This window comes from Meles meles, chromosome 11 (assembly GCF_922984935.1).
Source record: "Meles meles chromosome 11, mMelMel3.1 paternal haplotype, whole genome shotgun sequence".
Taxonomy (NCBI): Eukaryota; Metazoa; Chordata; class Mammalia; order Carnivora; family Mustelidae; genus Meles; species Meles meles.
Genome location: NC_060076.1, coordinates 69034580 through 69059047, shown reverse-complemented (window position 1 = coordinate 69059047; position 24468 = coordinate 69034580). Strand labels below are relative to the sequence as shown.

The 24468-nt window shown below is 37.7% G+C and overlaps 1 protein-coding gene across 5 annotated transcripts in view; it reads left to right on the top strand.

Moving 5' to 3' along the window:
• NAA35 (N-alpha-acetyltransferase 35, NatC auxiliary subunit) overlaps positions 1–24468 on the top strand; it is a 99020-nt gene that overhangs the window by 42279 nt on the left and 32273 nt on the right. For all 5 annotated transcript variants that reach the window (XM_046023974.1, XM_046023975.1, XM_046023973.1 and 2 more), the window contains one exon: positions 24123–24301. In XM_046023974.1, the coding sequence (XP_045879930.1) occupies positions 24123–24301 (179 nt within the window). The remainder of the gene's footprint in view (positions 1–24122; positions 24302–24468) is intronic.

Here is a 24468-nt window from a genome sequence, read left to right as displayed (position 1 = left end):
AAAAAAGAAAAAGAAAAAAAAAGAGAAGAGATTAAGGGAACTTAGCAATATTGTCAAGTGTAACAGCATTCACATTATAGGGATCCTAGAAGGAGAAGGGAGCAAAAAGGGGGCAGAAAATTTATTTGAAGAAATAATAGTGGAAAACTTTGTGAATCTAGGGAAGAAAACAAATCCAGATCCAGGAAGCACAGATTCCCCAACAAAATCAGCTCAAGCAGATCCACACCAAGACACGTAGTAATTAAAATGGCAAAAAGTCGAGCTAAAGAGAATTTATAAAGCAGCAAAACAAAAGAAAACAGTTGTATACAAGGGAAATCTGATAAGGCTGTCAGCTGATTTTTCAGCAAAAACTTTGCAGGCCAGGAGTGGCATAATATATTCAGAGTGCTAACAGGAAAAAACCTGCAACCAAATCTGTCCAGCAAGGCCACCGTTCAGAAAGAAGGAGAGATAAATAGTTTCCCAAACCAAAGTTAAAGGAATTTATCACTACTAACCCAGTTCTATAAGAAATGTTTAAAGGGGAGTCTCTAAGTGGGGAGGAAAGACCATAAGCAGGAGTAAGTAAGAAAAGTGGGAAGCACAAAAGCTATAAAATCAGTTTATCTTTAGAAATTAGTCAAGGGTTTCACCAAATAAAAGGATAAAGTAGGACACTACATACCTAAAATGGGGAGAGGAGTAAAAGTTTAGTGCTTTTAGAATGGCTTCAAACTTAAGCAACCATGAAATTAACATGGACTGCTGTATATATAAGTTGTTATATGTAAACCTCATGGTAACCACAAATCAAAAACCAGTAATAGATATGCAAAAAATAAAGAGAAAGGAATCCAATATATCAAACTATTCCAAGAAATAATAGAGGAAAGAAAGCTTCACCAAAGAAAGCCAACAAACCGTCAGAGATGAAAGCAAGATAATAGAATTACAAAACCAACCATAAAGCAAGTAACAAAATGGGAGTAAGTACATACCTATCAATAATTACTTTGAATGTAAAAGGACTAAATGGACCAATCAGAAGACATAGGATGGTGGAATGGATTTTAAAAAACCAAGATCCATCTATATGCTGTCTACAAGAGACTCGTTTCAGACCTAAAGGGGCCGGACACATGCAGACTGAAAGTGAAGAGATAGAAAAATACTTATCATGCAAATGGAAGTGAAAAGAAAGCCAGCGTACAGCAGTACTTAAATCAAACAGAAGTGACTTTTTAAAAAAATATTGCAACAAGAGCCAAAGAAAGATACCACATAATCATGTAAGGAACAATCCAACAAGAAGAGACAACAATTGTAAATATTTATGCACCCAGTGGGAGAACCCCAAAACATAAAGCAGCTATTAACAAACATACAGGAAGTAATCGATAGTACTGTAATAATAGGGGACTTTAACACCTCACTTACATCAATGGATAGATCATCCAAATAGAAAATCAACAAGAAAACAGTGGTTTTGAATGACACTTTGGATCACATGGATCTAACATATATTTGGAACATTCCTAAATAAGCAGAATGTACATCCTTCCCCCCTCCCCTGCTTTTTTTTTTCTTTTTAAAAAGATTTTATTTATTTGAGAGAGAGTGAGTTAGCAGGGAGGAGAGACATGGGGAGAGGGAGAAGCAGGCTACTGGATGAGCGGGGAATCTGACATGGGGCTGGATCATGGACCCTGAGACTGGGTCCATGGATCCATGGACCCTGAGATCATGACCTGAGCCAAAGGCAGATGCTTAGCCTACTGAGCCACTGTGGCGCCCCAGAATGCACATTCTCTTCAAGTACAAATGGAACATTCTCCAGAGTAGATCACATTAGTCCATGAAAAAAAATCTCAACAAATTCAGAAAGATCAAAGTCACATACCGTGCATCTTTTCCAGCCACAATGCTATGAAACTAGAAATCAACTACAAGAAAAAAATCTGGAAAGAACACAAATACAAAAAGTTAAATAACAGCCTACTAAACAATGACTAGATCAACCAAGAAATCAAAGAGAAATTAAAAAACACGTCGAGAAAAGTGAAAAAGAAAAAAATAGTCCAGAATCTTTTGGATGCTACAGAAGTGGTTTTTTAAGAGAGAAGTTTATAGCAATACAGTCCTACCTCAAGAAGAAAGAAAAATCTCAAGCCAACCTTACACCTACAGGAGTTGGAACAAACAAAACCCCAAAATAGTAGAAGAAAGGAAATAATAAAGATTAAAACAGAAATACATGAAATAGAGACTTTAAAAAAATGATAGATTAAAGAATGCAGGAGCTGGGTCTTAGAAAAGGTCAACAAAATTGATAACACCATTAGCCAGACTCATCAAAAAAGAGAAAGGATTCTCGAAATCAGAAATGAAAGAGGAGAAATAACACCACAGAAATAGAAAGGATTATAAGAGAATTATATAAAATTATATGCCAAAATATTGGGACAATCTAGGAGAACTGGATACATTCTAGAAACATACCAGCTACCAAAACTGAAGCAGGAAGAAATAGAATATTTGAACAGATCAGTTACCAGCAGTGAAACTGAATCAGTAATCAAAAAGTTCCCAACAAAGAAAAGTCCAGGACCAGACGGCTTCACTGGTAAATTCTACCAAATATTTAAATAAGAGTTGATACCTATCTTTTCAAACTATTCTAAAAAACAAAAGAGGAAGGAAAACTTCCGAACTCATTCTATGAGGTCAGCATTGCCCTGATACCAAAACCAGATAAACTTATTGCAAAAAAAGAGAATTATAGGCCATTATCCCTGATGCAGCAGAGATGGAGAAATCCTCAACAAAGTATTAGCAAACTGCATTCAACAATACATCCAAAAAAAAAAAAAAAAAAAAAAATTCACCATGATTGAATGGAATTTATTCCTATGATGAAAGGATGATTCAGGATTCCCAAATCGGTCAGTCTGCTGTATTACATCAATAAGAGAATGGGAAAAAACTATAGGATCATTTTAGTAGATACAGAAAAAGCATTTGACAAAGTACAACATCCATTTCATTATAGAAACCCTCAAAAAAGTAGGTATAGAGGGAACATATCTCAATATAATGAAGGCCAGTTGTGAAAAAGGCACAGCCAACATACTCAATGGTGAAAAATTAAGAGTTTTCCCTTAAGATCAAGAGCAAAACAATGATGTTCACTCTCATTACTTTTATTCAACGTAGTACTGGAAGTCATAGACACAAACAATCAGACAGAAAAAAAGAAAAAGCATCCACATTGATAAGGAAGAAATAAATCTTTCACTACTTGTAGATGACATGATACTATATGTAGAAGACCCTGAAGTCTCAACCAAAAAACTGCTAGAACTGATATATGAACTCAGTAAGGTGAAGGGTACAAAATCAATATACAGAAATCTGTTGCATTTCTATACACTAATAATGAAGTAGCAGTAAAAGAAATTAAAACTATTCCATTTACAGTTGCGCCAGAAATAATACCTAGGGATAAACTTAACCAAGGAGGGGACAGACATATATTCTGAAAACTATATAAAACATTGATTAAAGAAATTGAAGATGACACAAACAAAGTGAAAAGATATTCCATGCTCAGGGATTAGGAGAACAAATATTAAAATGAAGCCATAATACCCAAATCAGTCTGTTGATTTAACACAATCCCTATCAAAATACTAACAGCATTTTTCCACAGAGCAAGAAAAGAAATTGTAAAAGTAATTATTTGGTATTAACTCTTCTTTAAAAATCCGAAAATTTGGTTGGAACCACAGAAGTCCCTGAATAACCAAAGCAGTCTTGAAAAAGAAAAAAATTGGTATCAGAATGCTAGATTTCAAGGTATACTACAAAGCTATAGCAATCAAAGCAGTATGATACTGACACAAAAATAGACACATAGATTAGTGGGACAGAATGAAGAGCCCAGAAATAAACTCAAAATTATGTGGCAAATTAATCCTTGAGCAAGGAGGCAATAATATGCAGCGGGGAAAGTCTCTTCAACAGATGGTGTTGGGAAAAGTGGATAGCTACATATCAAAGAATGATTCTAGACCACTTTGTTACATCATAAACAAAAATAAATTCAGAATGGATTAATGAATTAGCCATGAGACCTGAAACCATAAAAATCCTAGAGGAGAATTCAGGTAGTAATTTCTTTGACATCAACTGTAGCAACATTTTTGTGATTAGGTCCCCTGAGGCAAGGGAAACAAAAGCAAAAATAAACTATTGGGACTACATCAAAATTAAAAGTTTCTGCACAGGAAAGGAAGCAATTATCAAAACAAAAAAGACAACTTAATGGGAGAAGATACTTGCAAATGCTGTATCTGATAAGGAGTTAGTATCCAAAATATATAAATAACATATATAGCTCATCTAAGATAATAATAATCCAGTTAAAAATGGGCAGGAAACACGAATAGACATTTCTCCAAAGAAGACATCCAGATGGCCAGCAAGTACTTGAAAAGATGCTCAGTATCACTCATCATCAGGGAAACGCAAATCAAAACCCCAGTGAGATGTCACCTCACACCTGTCAGAATGGCTAACATCAAAAATACATGAGACAACAAGTGTTGGTGAGGATGTGGAGAAAAAGGAACTCTTGCACGCTACTTGTTGGAATGCAGACTGCTACAGGCAGTCTGGAAAGCAGACTGGAAAGCAGTATGGCAGTTCTTCAAAAAATTAAAGAATAAGAGTTATCATATGACATAGTAATTCCACTACTGGGTATTGACCTAGAGAAGAGGAACACTAATTCAAAAAGATATATGCACCCTTATGTTTATTGTGGCTTTATTTACAGTAGCGAAAGTAGGGAAGCAGCCCATGCCTATTGATAGATGGAGTAGTTAAAGAAGATGCGGTTTTATACATACACACAGACACACACTGGAATATTACTTAGCAATAGAAAGGAATGGGCCCTTGCTATTTGTAACAATATGGATGGATCAAGGCTGTAATGCTAAGTGAAGTCATTTGGTTGGGATAGACAAATACCATATGATTTCACTCAAATGTGGAATTTCTTTTTAAATATTTTATTTATTAGAGAGAGAGAGTAGCAGGAAGAGCAGAGGGAGAGGGACAAGCAGACTCTGTGCTGAGCACAGAACCTGACATGGGACTTGATCTCACCACTCTGAGATCATGACCTAAGTTGAAATCAGGAGTTAGACACTTAACCAACTGAGCCACCCAGATACCCCTCTAATGTGGAGTTTAAAAAGAAATGAATAAAGGAAAAAAGAGACGAAAATCAGACTTTTAAATAGAACAAACCTGTGGTTACCAGGTTACCACCTGTGGTAGGGGGAAATGGGTGAAATAGATGAAGGGGTTTAAGAATACATTTGTCATTAGCACTGAGTAATGTATCAAATTGTTGAATCCCTATTGTACATCTGAAACTAATATAACACTGCATGTTAATTTTACTGGAATAAAAAAAAAACAAGCTTAATCAAGAAAAAGGAAAGCAAAGAATTTGGGGAATATGGGAGTCCAACATGAAAGAATAATGAAGAAAATCCCCAAGGTAATTATGCACTGAGGTTGCCTGATAGTAACTCAGCACTGTACTTGAAGGGCAAGCCCAGCTTGGAGAAGGTCACAGGCTTTAGGGGAAAGCATTGAAGTAGATATAAGACCTGTTGTCACCAATAAAATTAATACGGTAGCTATTGTGTTTTATGTAGTAAGAGGTTTAGAGGATTGGCAAAGGATTTGGGGTTGAATTGTAAGACAGTGATTAATTTCAGAATAAATCTAGAAGTTATTTCCATGTTTGCAAAGTTTTCCATGGTCCAGATATGAATATCATTTATGTAATGGTGCACATGTCTGAATATTGATCATAATAAAATTGTGATTTAGCTGTATTAGAGAGTAGGGGACAGAAGTGTATATGTGCATATGATTTATACATACTTATAGTATACATCCATATCTCTGGTGTCTTGAAGACTAAGGAGTAAATCAGAGATAATGTGTAAAACTGAGAAAGTATGAAGTAGCACTGTAAGCTTGTTATTTGGTGACAGGGTGGCAAATTCCAAAAGAAATAGTTAAGAGGAAATGGAAGAGGTACCTCATTTGGTAATATGGTAGCTTTAACCTCCTGAGGACTGAACTTGCTGCTGAAACAGAAAATTTGCTTCCTCAATCTGGTTGATGTTGTCAGTGGGCAGTATACAAGAGAAGTAGGAGCTGACTTTATTTTAAAATCACAACCCATTAGAGAGGCCTATGCTGTGAGGTACTTGTGCCAGAAACTTGAGTTATTTACTTTTTTTTTAAATTGAGATACAGTTGTTGTATAACATTAGTTCTAGTGGTATATCATAATGATTCAACATTTATATTACTCTTTTATTTAAAGGGTTTTCTTTTTTTCCTTAAAAAAAATCCATATGTGAGGGTTTTTTTTTTTTTTCCTTAAAAAAATCCAGAAGATTTGTGGTCTTCTTTACGTAGTAAAGGTGTCTTTAGATGGTAGATAGTCTTTGCTGCTTTTCCTCTATATAACCAACTGAAAACTATAAAGAACATGAGAAACAGAATCCTCCCAACTTTTAAAAAAGAAAGAGGAAACCCTTTTATACAAACGAAAGTAGAATGGCCAAAAAACAGAAGAGCTGCTAAACACAGTAGGAGTCTCCCAGATGATGGAGACATTAAGAATGGATTCTAAGATTTCTTGGCATAAACATAAAAGGACCAGTAAAGAACTTTTTCAAAATAATTGGTATAATCTGAAGGATAAAACCAAGGATTTTTTTGGAATAACAAGTAAAAGTGGGGTATTCAACTTGGCTGTGGGAACCTGTCTATTTAATATCCAGGAGGTAAAAAGGAGGTAAGGGCTCCAACAGAGGCCATGCAAATGCACTATAGATGTTACTCCTGCAAGATAGGATACTAATTGGCAGTATAGCAACTGGTAATCTTTGTTTAATAAAGGAGATAGAAAAGTGGGAATTTCTTTTGCTTGCTCACACATGCACATCATATGGCGCTTAAGTGCAAGTCCGTGAGGCTTCCTGTTAGTCTAGAATACTCTTCTAACATCTCAGCCATATAATCGACTCAGGAAGCGCTCACTCCATGATGTAATATTTAAAAAGCAATAGTACAGGGACACCTGGGTGGCTCAGTTGTTAAGCGGCTGCCTTCGGCTCGGGTTGTGATCCTAGGGTCCTGGGATCGAGTCCCACATCTGGCTCCTGTCTCAGCAGAGAGCTTGCTTCTCCCTCCCACTCTGCCTGCTGTTCCCTGCTTGTACTATCCCTCTCTGTTAAATGAATAAATAAAACCTAAAAAAAAAATTCTTAAAACAACAGTACGAGGCGCCTGGGTGGCTCAGTGGGTTAAACCTCTGCCTTCAGCTCAGGTCATGATCCCAGGGTCCTGGGATCGAGTCCCGCATCGGGCTCTCTGCTCAGCGGGAGCCTGCTTTCCCCTTTCTCTCTGCCTGCCCCTCTGCCTACTTGTGATCTCTCTCTCTCTCAGTCAAATAAATAAATAAAATCTTAAAAAAAAAACAAACAACAAAAAACAACAGTACAGTACTTATACACAAATATTCCAGAAAATTAATAAGCAGGCAAGAAAACAGGCAGATGAAAAACATACACCACAACATTTTTTATGCACGGTTTCATTGAATTTATTTAAAAATTAAGGAACTTCTATAAAACAAGATCACAAAGCAGAAATATTATGAGTGAAGTAAGAAGTAATAAAGTACAAGGGAGCAGGTTGAGTTCAGGTAAGGAGAAGAGAAAAATCCTGAGTGAAGACCTCACCGAAAATAGTAAAAAGTATGCAATGCATTGCTGAAAAGTTGTAAAGGACATGGAGATCAGGACTGAGTTAAAAACTAAGCAAAATGGGGGCGCCTGGGTATCTCAGTGGGTGAAGCCTCTGCCTTCAGCTCAGGTCATGATCCCAGGGTCCTGGGATTGAGCCCTGTATCAGGCTCTCTGCTCAGCAGGTAGCCTGCCTCCCCCTCCCTCTCTGCCTGCCTCTCTTCCTACTTGTGATCTGTGTCTGTCAAATAAATAAATAAAATCTTTTTTAAAAAAATTAAGCAAAATGAAAGTGAATAAAAATATCTGAAGTATTAGAAAATAGTAGCCAAAGAGGACTCAGTATACTTAAAATTGGTGTCCCTTATGAGGATAACCAAATAATGGAACAAGAAAGAAAATGATAAACATTTCTAGAAAGAAGCAGATAGAATTAAGTCTATAGGTTTAATTGGAAGGTGAGAATGTGTCCTGGGCAAAAATTGGTAAAGAAGTATGTCCTAGTAAAATTACATTAGGTAAAAAGCCACAGTTATGTGTGCAGCCTGACTTCAGAGTCCTTCGCATCAGCATTGAACACAGAAACTAGAACAGTACCTTAAAGTTTTGGGGTAAGGAACTGTGATGTAAGAATTTTATCTCTTAAGTGATACTTAAGTGATATCTTAAGTGATACTCACATGTTTTTAAACTTGTAAGGACTCTGGATACATTTTTTTCTGTGACTTTCCTAGAGGAAAAAGATTGTAATAATGAATGAAATTCAGCTTACTGAGTCATAAATGGAAAAGCTATGGCACAAAGGATAGGCAGTAAGCATTAAATCCATTTCATTGTAGAACTGCAGTAAAAACAGCTATGGAAATTGATTTTACTAAATATAACTTAAGTGTCACGAACCTTGACAATACAGAAGTAATCATTTAAGAAAAGTCAGGAGGTAAAGGGGAGGAAGAAGACTTTTCATATCTTTTGTCCAAAGATAGTTTGAGAGTCAGTAAATCTATTATTTAAATATATATTTCAACATACAAAGGTAATTGATAATGATGGAGGTAATTTAAATCTGGTGGGTAAAGGCAGTTGAAAATCATTGATTTTTGTAGGTGAGAATAATAGATACTTGTCTGAAGATCTAGAACCTTAGAGATATTCAGAAACATAACACCTATAAAATTATTCAGAAACTTAACAGCTATAAAATTAAGAAAGCTTCTCAGTTATCAGAAGGAAAATGTACCAAAGTAAACTGTAGTGAAAGAAAAAGTCAAAAGCATTTCGGAAGAAAGCATCTATTTCCAGTAAAGTGGGAACAAAAGTAAGATCTGCTTCTTGCTGTTCTTTCTTTCTGCTCTTAAAAAATTCAGTCCTGAAACCGTGAAGTTGGTCTGAGCAAGCTGGGCCTCAGTACTAGAGCAGCATGTTAGAACCTGACCCAGTATTAGAATGGTGTCCACAGAGGGAATAGGGGTGGCTTGACACAGTGTGTTGCAACCATGTGGGTAGGAAGGTTGTCATCATAGCAGTTTATTTCTCAGGGCCATCAAAGCCTGTGTGGGGTGAGGGTATGTCTGTGTTAGAATGGTAGTTGAGTGGGGAGGGCATCTGCAAAGAGGTGGGCCTGGAACAAAATTCTGCAGGTAAAGTGGCTTGAGGAGGGCATCATCATAATGGGCTGCCTGGCTAGATTCACTGCTTCTCAGGTGAGGTGAGAAGTTTTATCTGCACAGGAGGACAACTGACCTTGGTTCCCTGAGCCTGAGCAATATCAGGAGGGCAACCATCTGGGAGCAACTTGGTGCTCTGTATCAAAAGCCCAAATAGGAGGGGTGGAAAGGTGAGCCTGGGTGGCTCAGTGGGTTAAAGCCTCTGCCTTCGGCTCAGGTCATCCTCCCAGGATCCTGGGATTGAGCTCCACATCGGGCTCTCTGCTCAGCAGGGAGCCTGCTTCCCCGCCTCTCTCTCTGTCTGCCTCTCTGCCTACTTGTGATCTCTGTCTGTCAAATAAATAAAATATTAAAAAAAAAACAAAACCCAAATAGGATGAGAGAGTGTGTCTATGGGAAAGCAGCCTAGGGCAGGGTTTTATAGCCTACAAGGCATGTGGGAGCCCAGACAGGGTGAGGAGGGCATGTGAGTGTCACCTGGCCTGGGGTGCTAGAACCTGAGGCAGGTAGAGGTATGTCCCTGTAGAGGTAGCTGTGTGCCTAGCTGTTGGAGACCGTGCAGGGGGAGAAGGGCATCTGTGTGTGGAGGTGGCCTGCTGTAGGGTTTCAGAGCCTATGCATATTGAAGAAGCTGTTTCTGTGGAAAGGTGCCCAAGGGCAGGGTGTCAGATTAGAAGTGGGGTGTAGTGAGCCATCTGCCCAGGAGGATAGCCCAGCATTGAATATCAGCCTAAGCAGCAGGACAAGGGTGTCAGAATGGAAAGATGGCTCTGTGAAGTGTTGCAGCTGAAGCCGGTTGAGGAAGGTTATCTGTACATGAAGGTGGCCTGGCATGGAGTTTCAAAGCTCAAAAGGGATAAGGAGGCATCTCTGGAAGAGTGGCCTGGCATGAGGTATAGGAGCCTGAACAGGGTAGGCATTGTGATGGCTTGGCATGTCAGAGCCTAAATAATACAAGAGCCCATCTATGTAGGGGAGGTGGATGTCACCGGTAGGAGGTAGTAATGGGCTGAGTGATAGCCCGAAGCATCAAAGTCCTAATTCTCAGAACCTTATATGTGAGCAGGTAGAGATCTGTTGATGAGATAATCTTGGATTATCTGGTTGGGCCATAAGTGCTATTAAGTGTCCTTCTTAAAAGAGAGGTGGAGGGAGATGGGATGATACACACAAGAGGAGAAGACGATGTGAAGACCAAGATAGAGATTGGCATGAGCAGGCCAAGGAATTCTAGTAGCCACAGAAGCTGGAAGAAGCAATGAACAGACTTTCCCTTAGAGCCTTTGGGTGGAGTGCTGCCCTGCTAACACCTTGATTTTAGCCCATGAAAGTGATGCTGAAGACTGTGAGATAATAAATGTTGTTTTCATCCAATTTGTGATAATTTGTTACAACAGCCTTAGAAACTAATACAAAGATTGATTACATAATTACATAAAGTGGAATTGATGATATTTAAAAATGTGTTGAGAATTGTGGTCTGCCACATTTCTCAGAGTTAGGGAGTTATGCTAATTTCTAGAAAGGTAGAAAACTATATTGAGCTCTGTAGTATTGACTTGACATTAAAGGTGTGGGAATAAATTCATAATTTTTAATATATACAGTTTGATACAGAAATGTAGCTATAAGTGTGGATATCCATGAATATGTGTTCATATGTAGGGAAACACACATACACATATGTCCTTATGCATACATACATACATTTTTGGCTCTATCATCTAGAGAACGTGGGAGCAGTGACCCTAATAGCAGTGAAAACACCCAAGACCCAGATCTTGCTTCCCTAAGACCATTGTCCACTAAAATGAACTGGGGGGTGGGAGTTGACCAAGATGATGATGTAGGAGGGCTCCCTTTCCATGGACACACTACTAAATAAATGTGCAGCCACACATGGAACATCTCTCTGAATAGGATCTGAAAACCAGCTGAGCAAGTACTACACATCAGACAGATGAAAAAAATACATTAAAATGGGTAGGAGAGGGGGCACCTCGGTGGCTCAGTCAATTGAGTGCTGACTCTTGGTCTTGGCGAGGGTCATAATCTCATGGGTGGTGAGCTCAAGCTCTGTGTGGTGCTCTGTGCTTGGTGGGGAGTCTGCTTGAAGATTCCCTCCTCCAGTCCCTCTCCCCTGAGCACATGCATGTGCTCTCTCTCTCTCTCAAGTAAGTAAATAAATCTGGGAAGGGAAAAAAAAGGTAGTAAATACTGAGACACAGCCTCACCATAATTCCCATTCCTAAAACACCATAATATAGTTGGGAGAGTATCCCCAACTCCCAGCCTCTGCCTGAGGAATAAAAGATTTGGCCCTCACATCTAGCGCCCCAATTTTTAAGACTCCCTCTGTAGAGACAACCACCTAAAATACCTAGCTTTGAAAGCTAGCAGGTCTTGTGTCCATGAGACCCACAAGGCTATAGTGAACAGAAAAGCAGTTCTTAATAGGTGTGTGTAATTCATTTGTACTCTTTATAAGTTGCCGCCTAAAAAAACTTTTAAAACTGTCTCAAATGGAAAAATCATGGCTATTGGAAGTGTGATTCACAAGGTTCATCTTCTTCATGATACCACTCTGTCAAGACTGGGAAAGGTGACATTTTATCTAATGCTCTGAAACCAAATAGTCAAGGAAAATGAAGAAACATAGGATTATGTTCTAAACAAAAGACCAAGATAAATATCCAGAAACAGCTCTTAAACAGAAATTAGAGATTTGCCTAATTGAGAGTTCAAAATAACAGTCATAAAGATTCTCACCAAAGTTAGGAAGGAATGGATGACTAAAGTAAGAATTACAACAAGGACAAAGAAAATATATAAAGTACCAAAAAGAAATTACAGAGCTGAAGAATACAATTACTGAAATGAAAAATTGAGTAGAGGCATTCCAAACAGACTAAATTAAGTGGAAGAAAAGATCAGCAAACTTGGTAGGTCAGTGGAATTCATCCAGAGGATCAGAAAGAAAAAATTCAAGAAGTAAAGGTCGCTTATAGGATTATGGGACACCATAATAAAAGCAGACCAGTTTATACATTATAGGGATTCCAGAAGGAGAAGAGAGCAGAAAGCTTATTCACAGAAATAGCAGCTGAAAACTCCTAAACCAGGGAAAGAAACTTCCAGATCCAGGAAGTCTAGGAAGTACTAAAAGATAAATCCAAGGAGACCCATACCAAGACACATAATGATTAAATTGTCAAAAGTTAAAGAGGAGTAACAAATCTTGAAAGGAGCAAAAGGAAAGCAACTTGTTAAGTTAAAGGGAACCCCCATAAGACTGTCAGTAGATTTTTGAGCAGAAATCTTCCTTACCAAGAGGGATAAGGATCGTATATTTAGAGTGATGAGCAAAAAACCTTCCCACCGAGTGTACTTTACCCATCAAAGTTATCATTCAGGATTGAATGAGAGAGTTTTCCAGATAAGCAAAACCTGGGGGAGTTCATCATCCCCAGACCCACCCTTACAAGGAATGTTAAAAGGAGTTCTTGAAGATGAAATGAAAGATTACTAATTAGTATCAGGAAAATGTATGAAAGTTTAATACTGGTGAAAGTAAATACAGTTACATTCAGGATACTCTAATGTTGTAAGGGTGGTGAGTAAATCACTTATAACTCTAGTATGAAGGTTTAAAGACAAATGTATTAAAAAATATCTGTAACTACAGCAATTTAATGGAAACCCAATGTTAAAAGATGCAGATTGTGATAACCAGAGCAAAATAAGGGGAGAGGAAGCTTTTGTATGTGTTTGACGTTACTATCAGCTTAAAATAGACTTATAAATATGTTTTCATGCAAGCCTTGGGATAACCACAAAACAAAAACCTATAGTAGAAATGCAAAATGTAAAGAGAAAGGAATTCAAAGCATACTGCTATAGAAAATCACCAAATACCAATGAAGGAGAGCAAGAGAAGGAAAAAAGGAAAACAGGAATTAGAAAACAACCAGAACACAGTTAACAAAATAACAAATGGTAAGGGGTGCCTGGGTGGCTCAGTCCATTATGATTTTGGCTCAGTTCATAATCTCAGGGTCATGAACTCAAGCCCTGCATGGGGTTCAAGAAACTCTCCCTCTCCCACTGCCCCTCCCTCCTCTCTTCAAAACTAAACAAGAAAAAGAAAAACTAAAATAAATGGTAAACCCATACCTATCAGTTATTCTTTAAATGCAAATGGATTAAAATCTCCAATAAAAATGTATTGTAGTTAAAGATTTGTCCATTTTATTTATCTTTTCTAAAACCAGGTCTTAATTTCATTCATCTTTCCTATATGGGAGGAAGCAGAGTCTCCATTTCCGCTCTGATCTTTATTTCCTTCCTTCTGCTAACTTTGGACTTAATTTGTTCTTCTCTAATTCCTTGAGATGTTAAGTCAGATCTCTGTATCTGAGATCTTTTTAATTTCTTAATATATGCATTTATTCTTTTAAACTTCCCTCTCAGAAATGCTTTAGCAGTGTCCTGTAGGTTTTGGTATGTTGTGTTTCCATTTTCATTTGTTTCCAGGTATTTTTTGATTTCCCTTTTGATTTCTTGGACTGTCATGGAGAATGTTCCATGTTCAGTTAAGAAGAATGTGTATTCTGCTACTGTTGGTTGGAATGTTCTATATATTTCTTGTTAAGGTCTATTTGGACTGAAGTACAGCTCAAGTACTCAGTTTCCTTATTGATTTTTCTTTTTTTTTTTTTTTTTTGGTCTGGATGATCTATCCATTGTTGAAGGTGGATATTGAAATCCCCTGCTCTTAATTTGTTGTCTGTTTCTCTGTTCAGATCTGTTAATATTTGTTTTATATATTTAGGTGTTCTTCTGTTAGGTGCATAAATAATTATAATTATTTTCTTGATGAATTAATCCCTTTATTATATATTGACCATCTTTGTTTTTTTAGTATAGTCTTTCACTTAAAGTCTATTTTGTGTTAAAATAAGTATAGCTAACCCTGCTTTCTCTTGGTTTCCATTAAACCTTTCTTCAGCATTGCTTACAATAGTCAGTGTATAGGAACGACCTAAGTGTCTGTTCATAGATGAATGGGTATAGAAAATATGGTGTCTATATATATATACACACAGTAGAATTCAGCCCGAAAAGGGGGAGATGTTGTAATTTGTGACAAAGTGAATACATCTGGAGAGCATTATAGAAAGTCAAATAAGCCAAAGACAGACAAATGCTGTGTGGTGTAACTTACATGTGCAATCCAAACAAAAACAAACTTGAATTCATAGGAACAGTAAAAAGATGGTTTTAGGAGGCCTGGGGAAATATGAAGAGGTTGGTAAAAGGGTCTAAACTTTCAGTTGTAAGGTTTGAACTTTATAGCGTATGAACATGGTGACTATAGGTTATAACAGTGAATTGTGGCTCAGGTGGTTAATGTCTGCCTTCAGCTCAGGTCATGATCTCAGGGCCCTGTGATTGAGTCCCACACTGGGCTCTCTGCTCAATGGGGAGGCTGCTTCCCTTCCCTCTTTCCTCCTTCTCTGCTTGTGCTCATGCTCTCTTTCAAATAAATAAAATCTTTTAAAACAAAAAGAAAAAAAAACCAAAATCCCACTGCCCTGTGTATTTGAAATTTGCAAAGAAAATAGAACTTAAATGTTCTCATCAGAGGAAATGAATAGTAAATATGTGGGGTGATAAATGTATTAATTAACTTGATAGGGGGTGTATCCTTTCACAGCGTATACATAAATCAAACTATCACATTGTATTACCTCAGTAAAGCAGGAAACAAAACAAAATAATAAAAGAAACTAGCACATCTTGGAGAATTGGTGGTACCAGGGTTAGGGTAGGGAAAGAAGATGATGAGCCTAGAGTATCTTACATGCTAAAAGTGCGTAAAGTATTGAAAGAGTGATAGGGACATGTCAGTAAGTTGAAGGGCAGTACACAAAATTACTACCATGTTATCGTCCCTGATCTTTTCCAATAGCCACTGCCCAGCCTCAGCTCCAGGCTGTGAGGGCTCATGTGTGTGCGCCCCTCAATTACTGCAAGCCCTAGAACCTACAGAAGGCCACTTCTCAACTTACAGAACTTTTCCTGAGTTTAGAAGAATTGTAATTGCTTCTTTGCTATTTTGTATTTTGGCTTAAATTTTATCTTTAAGTTTGAATATTTGGCCTCAGGAAAGAGGCACAGGAGGGCCAGGTTCCTGGTCTTTCCAGCTTGGAAGGAGACTAAAAATCAAAATTAAAAGCATCTTTTGGTTCTGACATAGATGTGGAGAACATTTTGGAACAGTTTGCAAAACTTGAATGAATTCTACGGATTACATGATGATAACTGGTCATTGCTATTTTACTAATTCTGGTTAGTATATTGTGAATATATAAGAGTATATATTTGTAAGAATAACACTTAGGATATTCGAGGATGATTCAGTATTGATTGTACTCGCAACTTTGAGACGTTTCGAAGAAAAAAATTCACATTAAAAAACAGTTGAAAGGGGCAACTGGGTGGCTCAGTGGGTTAAGCCTCTGCCTTTGGCGAAGTTCATGATCTCAGGGTCCTGGGACTGAGCCCGGAATCAGGCCCTCTGCTCAGCAGGGAGCCTGCTTCCCCTTCTCTCTGCCTGTCTCTCTGCCTACTTGTGATTTCTCTCTGTCAAATAAGTAAATAAAATCTTTTTTAAAAAAACAGTTGAAAAAAGATCAGCGTGTATAATATTTTGGTGTTTTTGTTAAAGAAAGGAATATATGTGAATGGACAGATAATGGTATATCCATATAATGAAATACTTCTTAATAATAGGAATGAAGTACTGATACACTCAACATAGTGGATAAATCTTGGAAACATGCTAAAAGAAGCCAGGTATAAAAGTGCACAAATAGCATGATTCTCTTTGTACAAAAGTAGGAAAGACTAGTTAACCATAGAGTTGAGGGTCCATTTCTGGGCTCTCTATTCTGTTCCATTGATCTGTGTATCTATTTTTGTGCCAGTACCATACTGTCTTGATAATTACAGCTTTGAATAAAGCTTGAAGTCTGGAATTGTGACGCTGCCAACTTTGGTTTTCTTTTTCACTATTCCTCTGGCTATTCAGGGTCTTTTCTGGTTCCATATAAATTTTAGGATTATTTGTTCCATTTCTTTGAAAAAAATTGATGGTATTTTGATGGGGATTGCATTAAATGTGTAGATTGCTTTAGGTAGCATGAACATTTTCACAATATTTGTTCTTCCAATTCATGAGCATGGAGCATTTTTCTATTTCTTTGTATTTTCTTCAGTTTCTTTCATGAACTTTACAGTTTTCTGAGTACAGAATCTTTGCCTCTTTGGTTAGATTTTTTCCCTAGGTATCTTATGGAATACTATGCAGCCATCAAAAAAATGAAATCTTGCCATTTGCAGTGACATGGATGGAAATAGAGGGTATTACACTAAGTAAAAAAAAAAAGTCAATCAGTGAAAGACAATTATTGTATGATCTTACTGATACGTGGAATTTGAGAAACGAGAGAAGATCATAGGGGAAGGGAGGGAAAAATGAAACAAGATGAAATCAGGGAGGGAGACAAGCCATAAGAGATTCTTAATCTCAGGAAACAAACTGAGGGTTGCTGGAGGGGAGTAGGGGAGGGATGAGGTGTCTGGGTGATGGACATTGGGGAGGGTATGTGCTATGAGGAGTGCTATGAATTAAGACTGATGATTCACAGACATGTACCCCTGAAACAAATAATACATTATATGTTAATTTTTTAAAAAGTAGGAAAGACTAATCTTTATGGAGAGAAGGAGTTCCATAATTTCTGGGCATGGGAGGAAGTAATTGCCTGGGAGTGGGCACTGGGAATATTTTGGGGAGATGGAAATGTTGTATACACATTGATTGGTAGTGAATTCATGGTTATAGATATTTTTCAAAATAGTGAATTGTAGGTAAATATTTACATTCAATTGTATATAAATTATATCTCAGTAAAGTTTTTTTTTTTTTAAATGGATAGGTATATGAATGCCCACACATTGAAGAAACTTGTTAGTTCTCAAGAGATTGATTAACTGAGAGACACATGTGGACAGGAGACTTGCTTTTCATTGTATATCCTTTTGTTTCATTTGAAACTTTTTCTTATCATTTGCATGTATACCTATTCAGAAATACACGCCAAAGAATTAAAAATATATAGACATTTACATAATATTGCACAGTAAGTTATTCTGATCAGTGATTATGATAGAGTGTTCATTGAGGCCATGCCTTTTGAATTGAACACTTTTGGTTTAATGCCTTTTGTAAGTATTTTTATTGTGAAATATACATGACATAAAATTTACTGTTTTAACCATTTTTTAAGTGTGTAGTTCATTGGCATCAAGTGCATTCACATTATCCTGTAACTATCAGTATTATTCATCTCCAGAACTTTTCATTTTCCCAAATTGAAACTCGGTACTGATTAAACAATAACTCCTTCCCGATTTCCCCTTAATCCCCAGTAACCAATGACATACTTTTTGCCTCTGAATTGGGCTATGCATTTTTTCTCTGTCTTATTTCACATAGCATAATGTTAAACATTTTTATTTTACTTTTTTAAATATTTCATTTATTTATTTGATAGAGAGCACAAGTAGGGGGAGCAGCAGGCAGAGGGAGAGGGGAAACAGACTCCCTGCTGAGCAGGGAGCCAAACTTGGGGCTCCATCCCAGGACCCTGGGATCATGACCCGAGCCGAAGGCAGCCACTTAACAGAACAGACACCCAGGCGCCCCGTTAAACATTTTATAAAAGGAAATAATGTAGCCAAGAAGTGTGGAATCACTAAACAAATCCTTAGCAGCTTCTGCATTGGTTTCCAGAATTCCTTCTAACTTCAGAGCATCCAAAACTTGTTGTTTCAATAAATATAACTGTAAATTGCCTGTGTAACCTTGGGGAGAGATGTTGTCTGAAAATAATATGTCCTCTCTATCTCTTGACATAGATTTTTGGATCTTTAATTTTGGCATCTAATCAATTTTAATAACTTAGTTTGCTAAGTTAAATCAAAGTACATTGTTACTATAAATCTTATATCCAAGAGCCTTGTAGTATTTTGTAGGACTTTTCTGTTGTTAATAATGTTAAATATAAATAATGTTAAAAATAAACCAGTAATAAATAATAAAATAATAAATAAATAAAATAATAAAAATAAACCAAGAATTTTAGTAACCAAAACACTCTAAACCTGTTTGCTGTATAAAATGTTTTAGAGAATAGTAATTATAATTTATATTTATTTTTATGTGTTTTTTTTTAAAGATTTTTTTTGAGAGAGAGCACAAGCAGGGTGAAGGGCAGAAGGAGAAGCAGACTCCCCACTGAGCACAGAGCCTAATGTGGTACTCCATCCCAGGACTCTGGGATCATGACCTGAGCTCAGGGCAGACTCTTAATCCACTGAGCCACCCAGGCACCCCAATTGTTTTATATTTAAAAATAAGAGGGGGAAATCCTCTTATTTGACATTCTTGTACTAAGAAGTATGTTTGAAGTACTTTAACTCGAAAACCAAGATAATACCTCTACAGACTTGGAACATGGGAAGAAAGTCTAGAAGTTAATCTCATTTGAGCTATGTGTCCAATTCAGGAAAACTCAATTAAGCAGAGCCCACACTGGGTAGAAAGTAATAGGAATTCTCGACTTTTCAGACTCATTTCGTAAGGGCTCTTCAGGTTATTTTAACAGCAGACAGTCTGTAGTAAATTGTGTGGTAGAGAAGATAACATGAAGTATAGGGGAAAAAAATCATTAGAGCAGTTTATTCCCAGAGGGGTCTGGGTGTGATAAAACTTTTTATAAGGTTTCATTCTTTATGTTGCCATGAAACGGATGCAAACTCCTGCCTTGCTTTTAGCCCCTCTCCTGCTCAGTTACTATCTATTCTGAGCAACTTCTTCAATCTCTCTTATCTCAGATCTTCCCTCATCTCTGCTCAGAAGGGTTATGATGTCTTGTACAGAAAGATTACAGAGTTCTTATGTATGTGATTCAGCAACAGCTGAGACTTAAAAATAGTTACTAGGAATAACTTTAACCATTAACAAGGATTAGGTTCAGAGAAATGCTAGGGGTGGGGTTGCGATTTAACTATATCTGGGGAATGGAGAGAAGCATACAGATACCTTCTAACTTTATGCATAGGGACTTTGTCCCCATTCTATTTATATGCATATATTTTTACTTCCTGAATTTGGAGAAATTATGATTTGGAAAATTGGAGCTCTTTATGAAAGAAAAGGAACCATATTCTCTATCCTCTAGGCCATTGATATGCCTGGAATACTTTTTCCTGACTTTTTCCTGACATTACTAACTTCTTATCATTTGAGTCTTTCCTTAGATTTCACTTCTTGTCTGTCTTTCATCTAATTTTTCCATAGTTTAGATGCTCTTGTTACACCCTGAGGTTGTCCACACTGAATTAAAGTTGCTTATTGTATTTGTCTAGACCATTGTTTCTCAGCTGGGGACTCCCAGGGACATTTGGCAATGTCTAGACCCATTTTTGGTTTTCACAATTAAAGGGATGCTGCTGGCATCTAGTGCGTAGAGGTCAGGGATGCTGCTATAAACCCCTGTGGTTCCAGGACAGCTGAATTAGTTTCAGAAGGTAATACTGTTTTATGTTGCACTTTTTAAAAAGATTTATTCATTTATTCACAGAGAGCCTGTGAGAGTGGGGGTGGGGTAGAGGCAGAAGGAGAGAGAATCTCCAGTGGATTCCATGCTGAGTTCATGACCAGAGTCGAAATCCAGTCGGAAGCTTAACCTTTTGTGTTGCATTTTTAAATTTGTATAAAAATGTAGTGTAGATGGGGCGCATGGGTGGCTCAGATGGTTAAGCATCTGCCTTAGGCTCAGTTTGTGATCTTCGTGTCCTGGGATTGAGCCCCAAGCTCAGCGGGGAGTCTGCTTCTCCCTCTCCCTCTGCCTCTTCCAGTGCTTGTGCACTCACGAGCTCTCTCTCTCTCAAATGAATAAATAAAATCTTTTTTAAAATGTAATGTAGAATATATTGTATTTGATATGCATTTCCCATTAATATTTACTTCTTTTCATGGTAATACAGATTTTCATGAGTGGCTGTATCTCTTACTTGTGGTTTAAAGCCTTAAAATATGTGTATTAAGAATAAGAGAATATTTCTGGGTAATACTTTTAAATGAAAATTAGAATGCTTTCAGGGAAAATAAGGATAATGTACTATTTAAGTACTTAGATTCTGTGCATTTATCATTAAAGCCCAAAATGTATTCATGTTGGTATGGTAAAGTGTCCTCCCTACCATAAAGGCCTATTCAGCCAGAGCAGCCCCACCGGTTGAACTGTCATTTTGTTGTAAAACTTAGATTCACCTTGTGCCCCCCCCTCCCCACCCCCCCCCACCCCCCACCCCCCACCCGGAACTTGCTTAGAGCAAGTCCCGGAAACCAGTCCCAGATAATAAAGTCCAAGTACAGGGGTGGAGACATTCAATCAGTCGGGGCGCATACTGTCTCCTAGCTACCAAGGTGATGGGCTAGTTACCATGGCTACTGTGGGATGAATTGAATTCAGTTAGCCACCTGTGTGTGACCAGGCCCAACCACATGGCCTTTGCTCTATAAAAGTTAGTCTGGAAAGCAGGGAGGGGTCATTCTCTGTGAGGGGCGTCCCCGACCGGTCTGTTTGAAGGTCGGTCTGATTCTTGATGCTTGGTGCGAAATAAAGCTTTGCTTGACCTTTGCTTTGTATCAGTCTTGCTCCTTTAATCATGGACCCATTATTGGGGTACCCAATGTTGGGGGGACCCACCACTACTACATTTACCTTAAATGCAATGTTAGAAATTCAAACTGTTTTATTATACTGGTAACAATCTTTCATTTTATTTTGAATATGTCATTCACAAAACATGTATCCAGTGCTTGTAATGAGCCAGGCATTTAGGTGTTTGGGACACCTGAGGGAAGAATGACGTAATCCCACAGGGACAGTGTAGCAGTCAATATACACAGTACCGGGAGGAGGGCCAAGCATGAGAGGGAACCCAAGCTCTAGCAGGTCTCAGGCTGAGAATAGGGGTAGACTTTATAGGCAGAAAGAATAGTCCGTGTATAAGTATAAAGAGGCATAAGAGAACATGATATTTTTTTATTTTGCTTATATTTATTTTGCTTATAGCTTATGGTGCTTAGAGGATAGAGCATGTTAAAAGATGACTTTCAGAAAAAAGTAAAAACTGTGACTCCTCATATGGATGTAAAAATGAACATGTGTTAAGGATTTTGTTAAACTCATTTAGTGAAATAACTAGACATAAGAAGTTTTAAAATATTCAGATTTAGGGGTGCCTGAGTGGCTCAGTCAGTTAAGTGTCTGCCTTTGGCTCAGGTCATGATCCCACGGTCCTGGGATTGAGCTCTGCATTGGGCTCTCTGGTCATTGGGGAACCTGCTTCTTGCTCTGCCCCTCCCCCTCGCTTGTGCATTCTCTCTCTCAAATAAATAAAATTTTTTTTTTTTTAAGATTTTATTTATTTGACAGACAGACATCACAAGTAGGCAGAGAGGTAGGCAGAGAGGGGGCAGGGAAGCAGGCTCCTGGCTGAGCAGAGAGCCTGATGCTGGGCTTGATCCCAGGACCCTGAGATCATGACCCAAGCTGAAGGCAGCGGCTTTAACTCACTGAGCCACCCAGATGCCCCTCAAATAAATAAAATCTTGAAAAAATTTTAAAATGTATATGGAGCATTAAAATGTTGAAATAAATGGAGGCAAAACTCTTCTGTAAAGTTGGGAGGAAGTCAGGTGAATCTCTGCCAGGACAGAATTTGCATGTCTTCTATCAGTTATCTACTATTTGTAGGTTTGTCAAATAGCTGCCCTGAATCAATCTGACGGTATATAGTTTTCCATTGGAATACGGTTGTTTTTTTTCCTACAAGAGTGGCAGGAAATTTTAAGTACCTTCTGGTGCCCTACCAGAGACTTTGTACTCTATATAATAGAGAGCCGACAGAATTTTTCAACTAAGGAAGTGAAATCAAGGTTGTCATTTAGATAAAACAGTTGAGGTGGCAGTGTACAGGATTAATTAATGAGGGAGTGTTCAGTTTAGGGAAATGAGTTAGGCTTTTGCAGTGGCAGTAAGAGTGAAGGGGGAGGGGGATAGTCAGTGGATGTTAGGATGTGGAATACTTAGCATTGATTACAGTGGACAAGAAGGTTTCTGGCATAAGCAATTGTAAAGGCAGTGGATCATTTTATTGAGAAAGGGAATATCAGAAGAAGCAGTGTGTGGGGCAAGATAATGGCAGTTTTTGGATATGTTCCTTTTGAGATGATATGGGGTACCAAGATAGAAATGTCCATTATGCAGTTAGAAATCCGGTTTGGAGCTCAGAGGAAAGATGGTGGGCTAATGATTTTAGCCTGGAAAACATTAGTTAAATTGGAGTTTTTATACGAATAAATAACTTCAACCAGGGAGCACTTAAGTATGGAGAAGAGGAAGAAGTCCAGGAACCTTAGGGGACATCTTTATTTGCTTGATCGTCAGGAATAATTACTTATGTCATAGGAGTATTATTATAATTTGATTAAATATCAGTCTTCTAATTCTTATTAATGACACCTGCTTAATTTGGGGGGGAGTTCGGGAGGGGCACAGGGAGAGGATCTTAAGCAGGCCCCATGCCCAGTGCGGAGCCCGAGGCAGGGCTCATTCTCACAACCCTAAGACCATGATCTGAGCTGAAATCAAGAGTCGAACACTTAACAGAATAAGCCGCAGAGGGTCCTAGCCTCCCATACTTAGCTTAATTTTATCTTTCATTAACATCCGAAGCTGTTCTATTTATTCTTCATTTATAGCCTGTTTGTAGTACAGCAAGAGAATCTGATTCCCAAATTCTTAATCACTTCTCATTTCTTATACTGCCTCATTTTAGATTTCAGGTTGAGAGAAACTTAGTTGGGGCCTTGCACTAGTGAAAAGTGAGGTCACAGTGAGCAGAGAATGGAAAAGAGGAAGTCACCCTTAGGTCTCTTGTAAAAGGTTATTTATATTTTAAAGCACTCTGAATTTCTATAATTAATGTCAGTATGAAATGTATTCCAGACTCGGGGCGGGGGGGTGTTGGGCGGGCACTATTCTCTGTTTTGCATTATAGGTAACTAAATTTGAGTTGATGCCACTGTTCAGTAATTGAAGGGAAGACAGCTTCAATTTGTGTTCCCATTTTACCTCCCCCCACCACAATCTCATGGTTAATACATCATTGCTTTCCTTTTTTTTTTAAGGGAATATATTAACCCTGTTTTATCCCATTCTTGGCTAATGGGTAATTGGGAGGTAGCAGCCCCTTTCTGTCACTACTTCCATGTAGTAGGAAGTACTATTTTTTGGGTTATTAAATCTGCTTATCTTCTTCAAAAGTATATAGAGATGTTTGTAAATTATAAAATTTTTTAGAGAATATTGTGATGAATTTGGAGATGCTTTTTGAAATTGGCCTTTCTCTTTTTATATTTACTAGTATTTGAGGTTTAAGATTCAGCAAAACATTGAAAATCTTAACTTTTTTTCCTTTTTAGATCATCCAATTATGATGGGTTTTGAGCCCCTTGTTAACCAGAGGCTACTTCCACCTACCTTCCCTCGATATGCAAAAATAATTAAAAGGGAAGAAATGGTCAACTATTTTGCAAGATTAATAGATAGAATAAAAACTGTTTGTGAGGTGGTCAATTTAACAAATTTACATTGTATCCTGGTAAGTACAAATGTCTGTTCTGGAATATGGTTTTGATTGAACAACAGAATAGTTTATCACTTTTTAGAGGCTGACTGTCCCAAGGGTAAATAAAATTGCTTACTTGTTTTCCTTGATAGCTGGAGAATTAAGGGGTGGGTGTGTGTGTGTGTGTGTGTGTGTGTGTG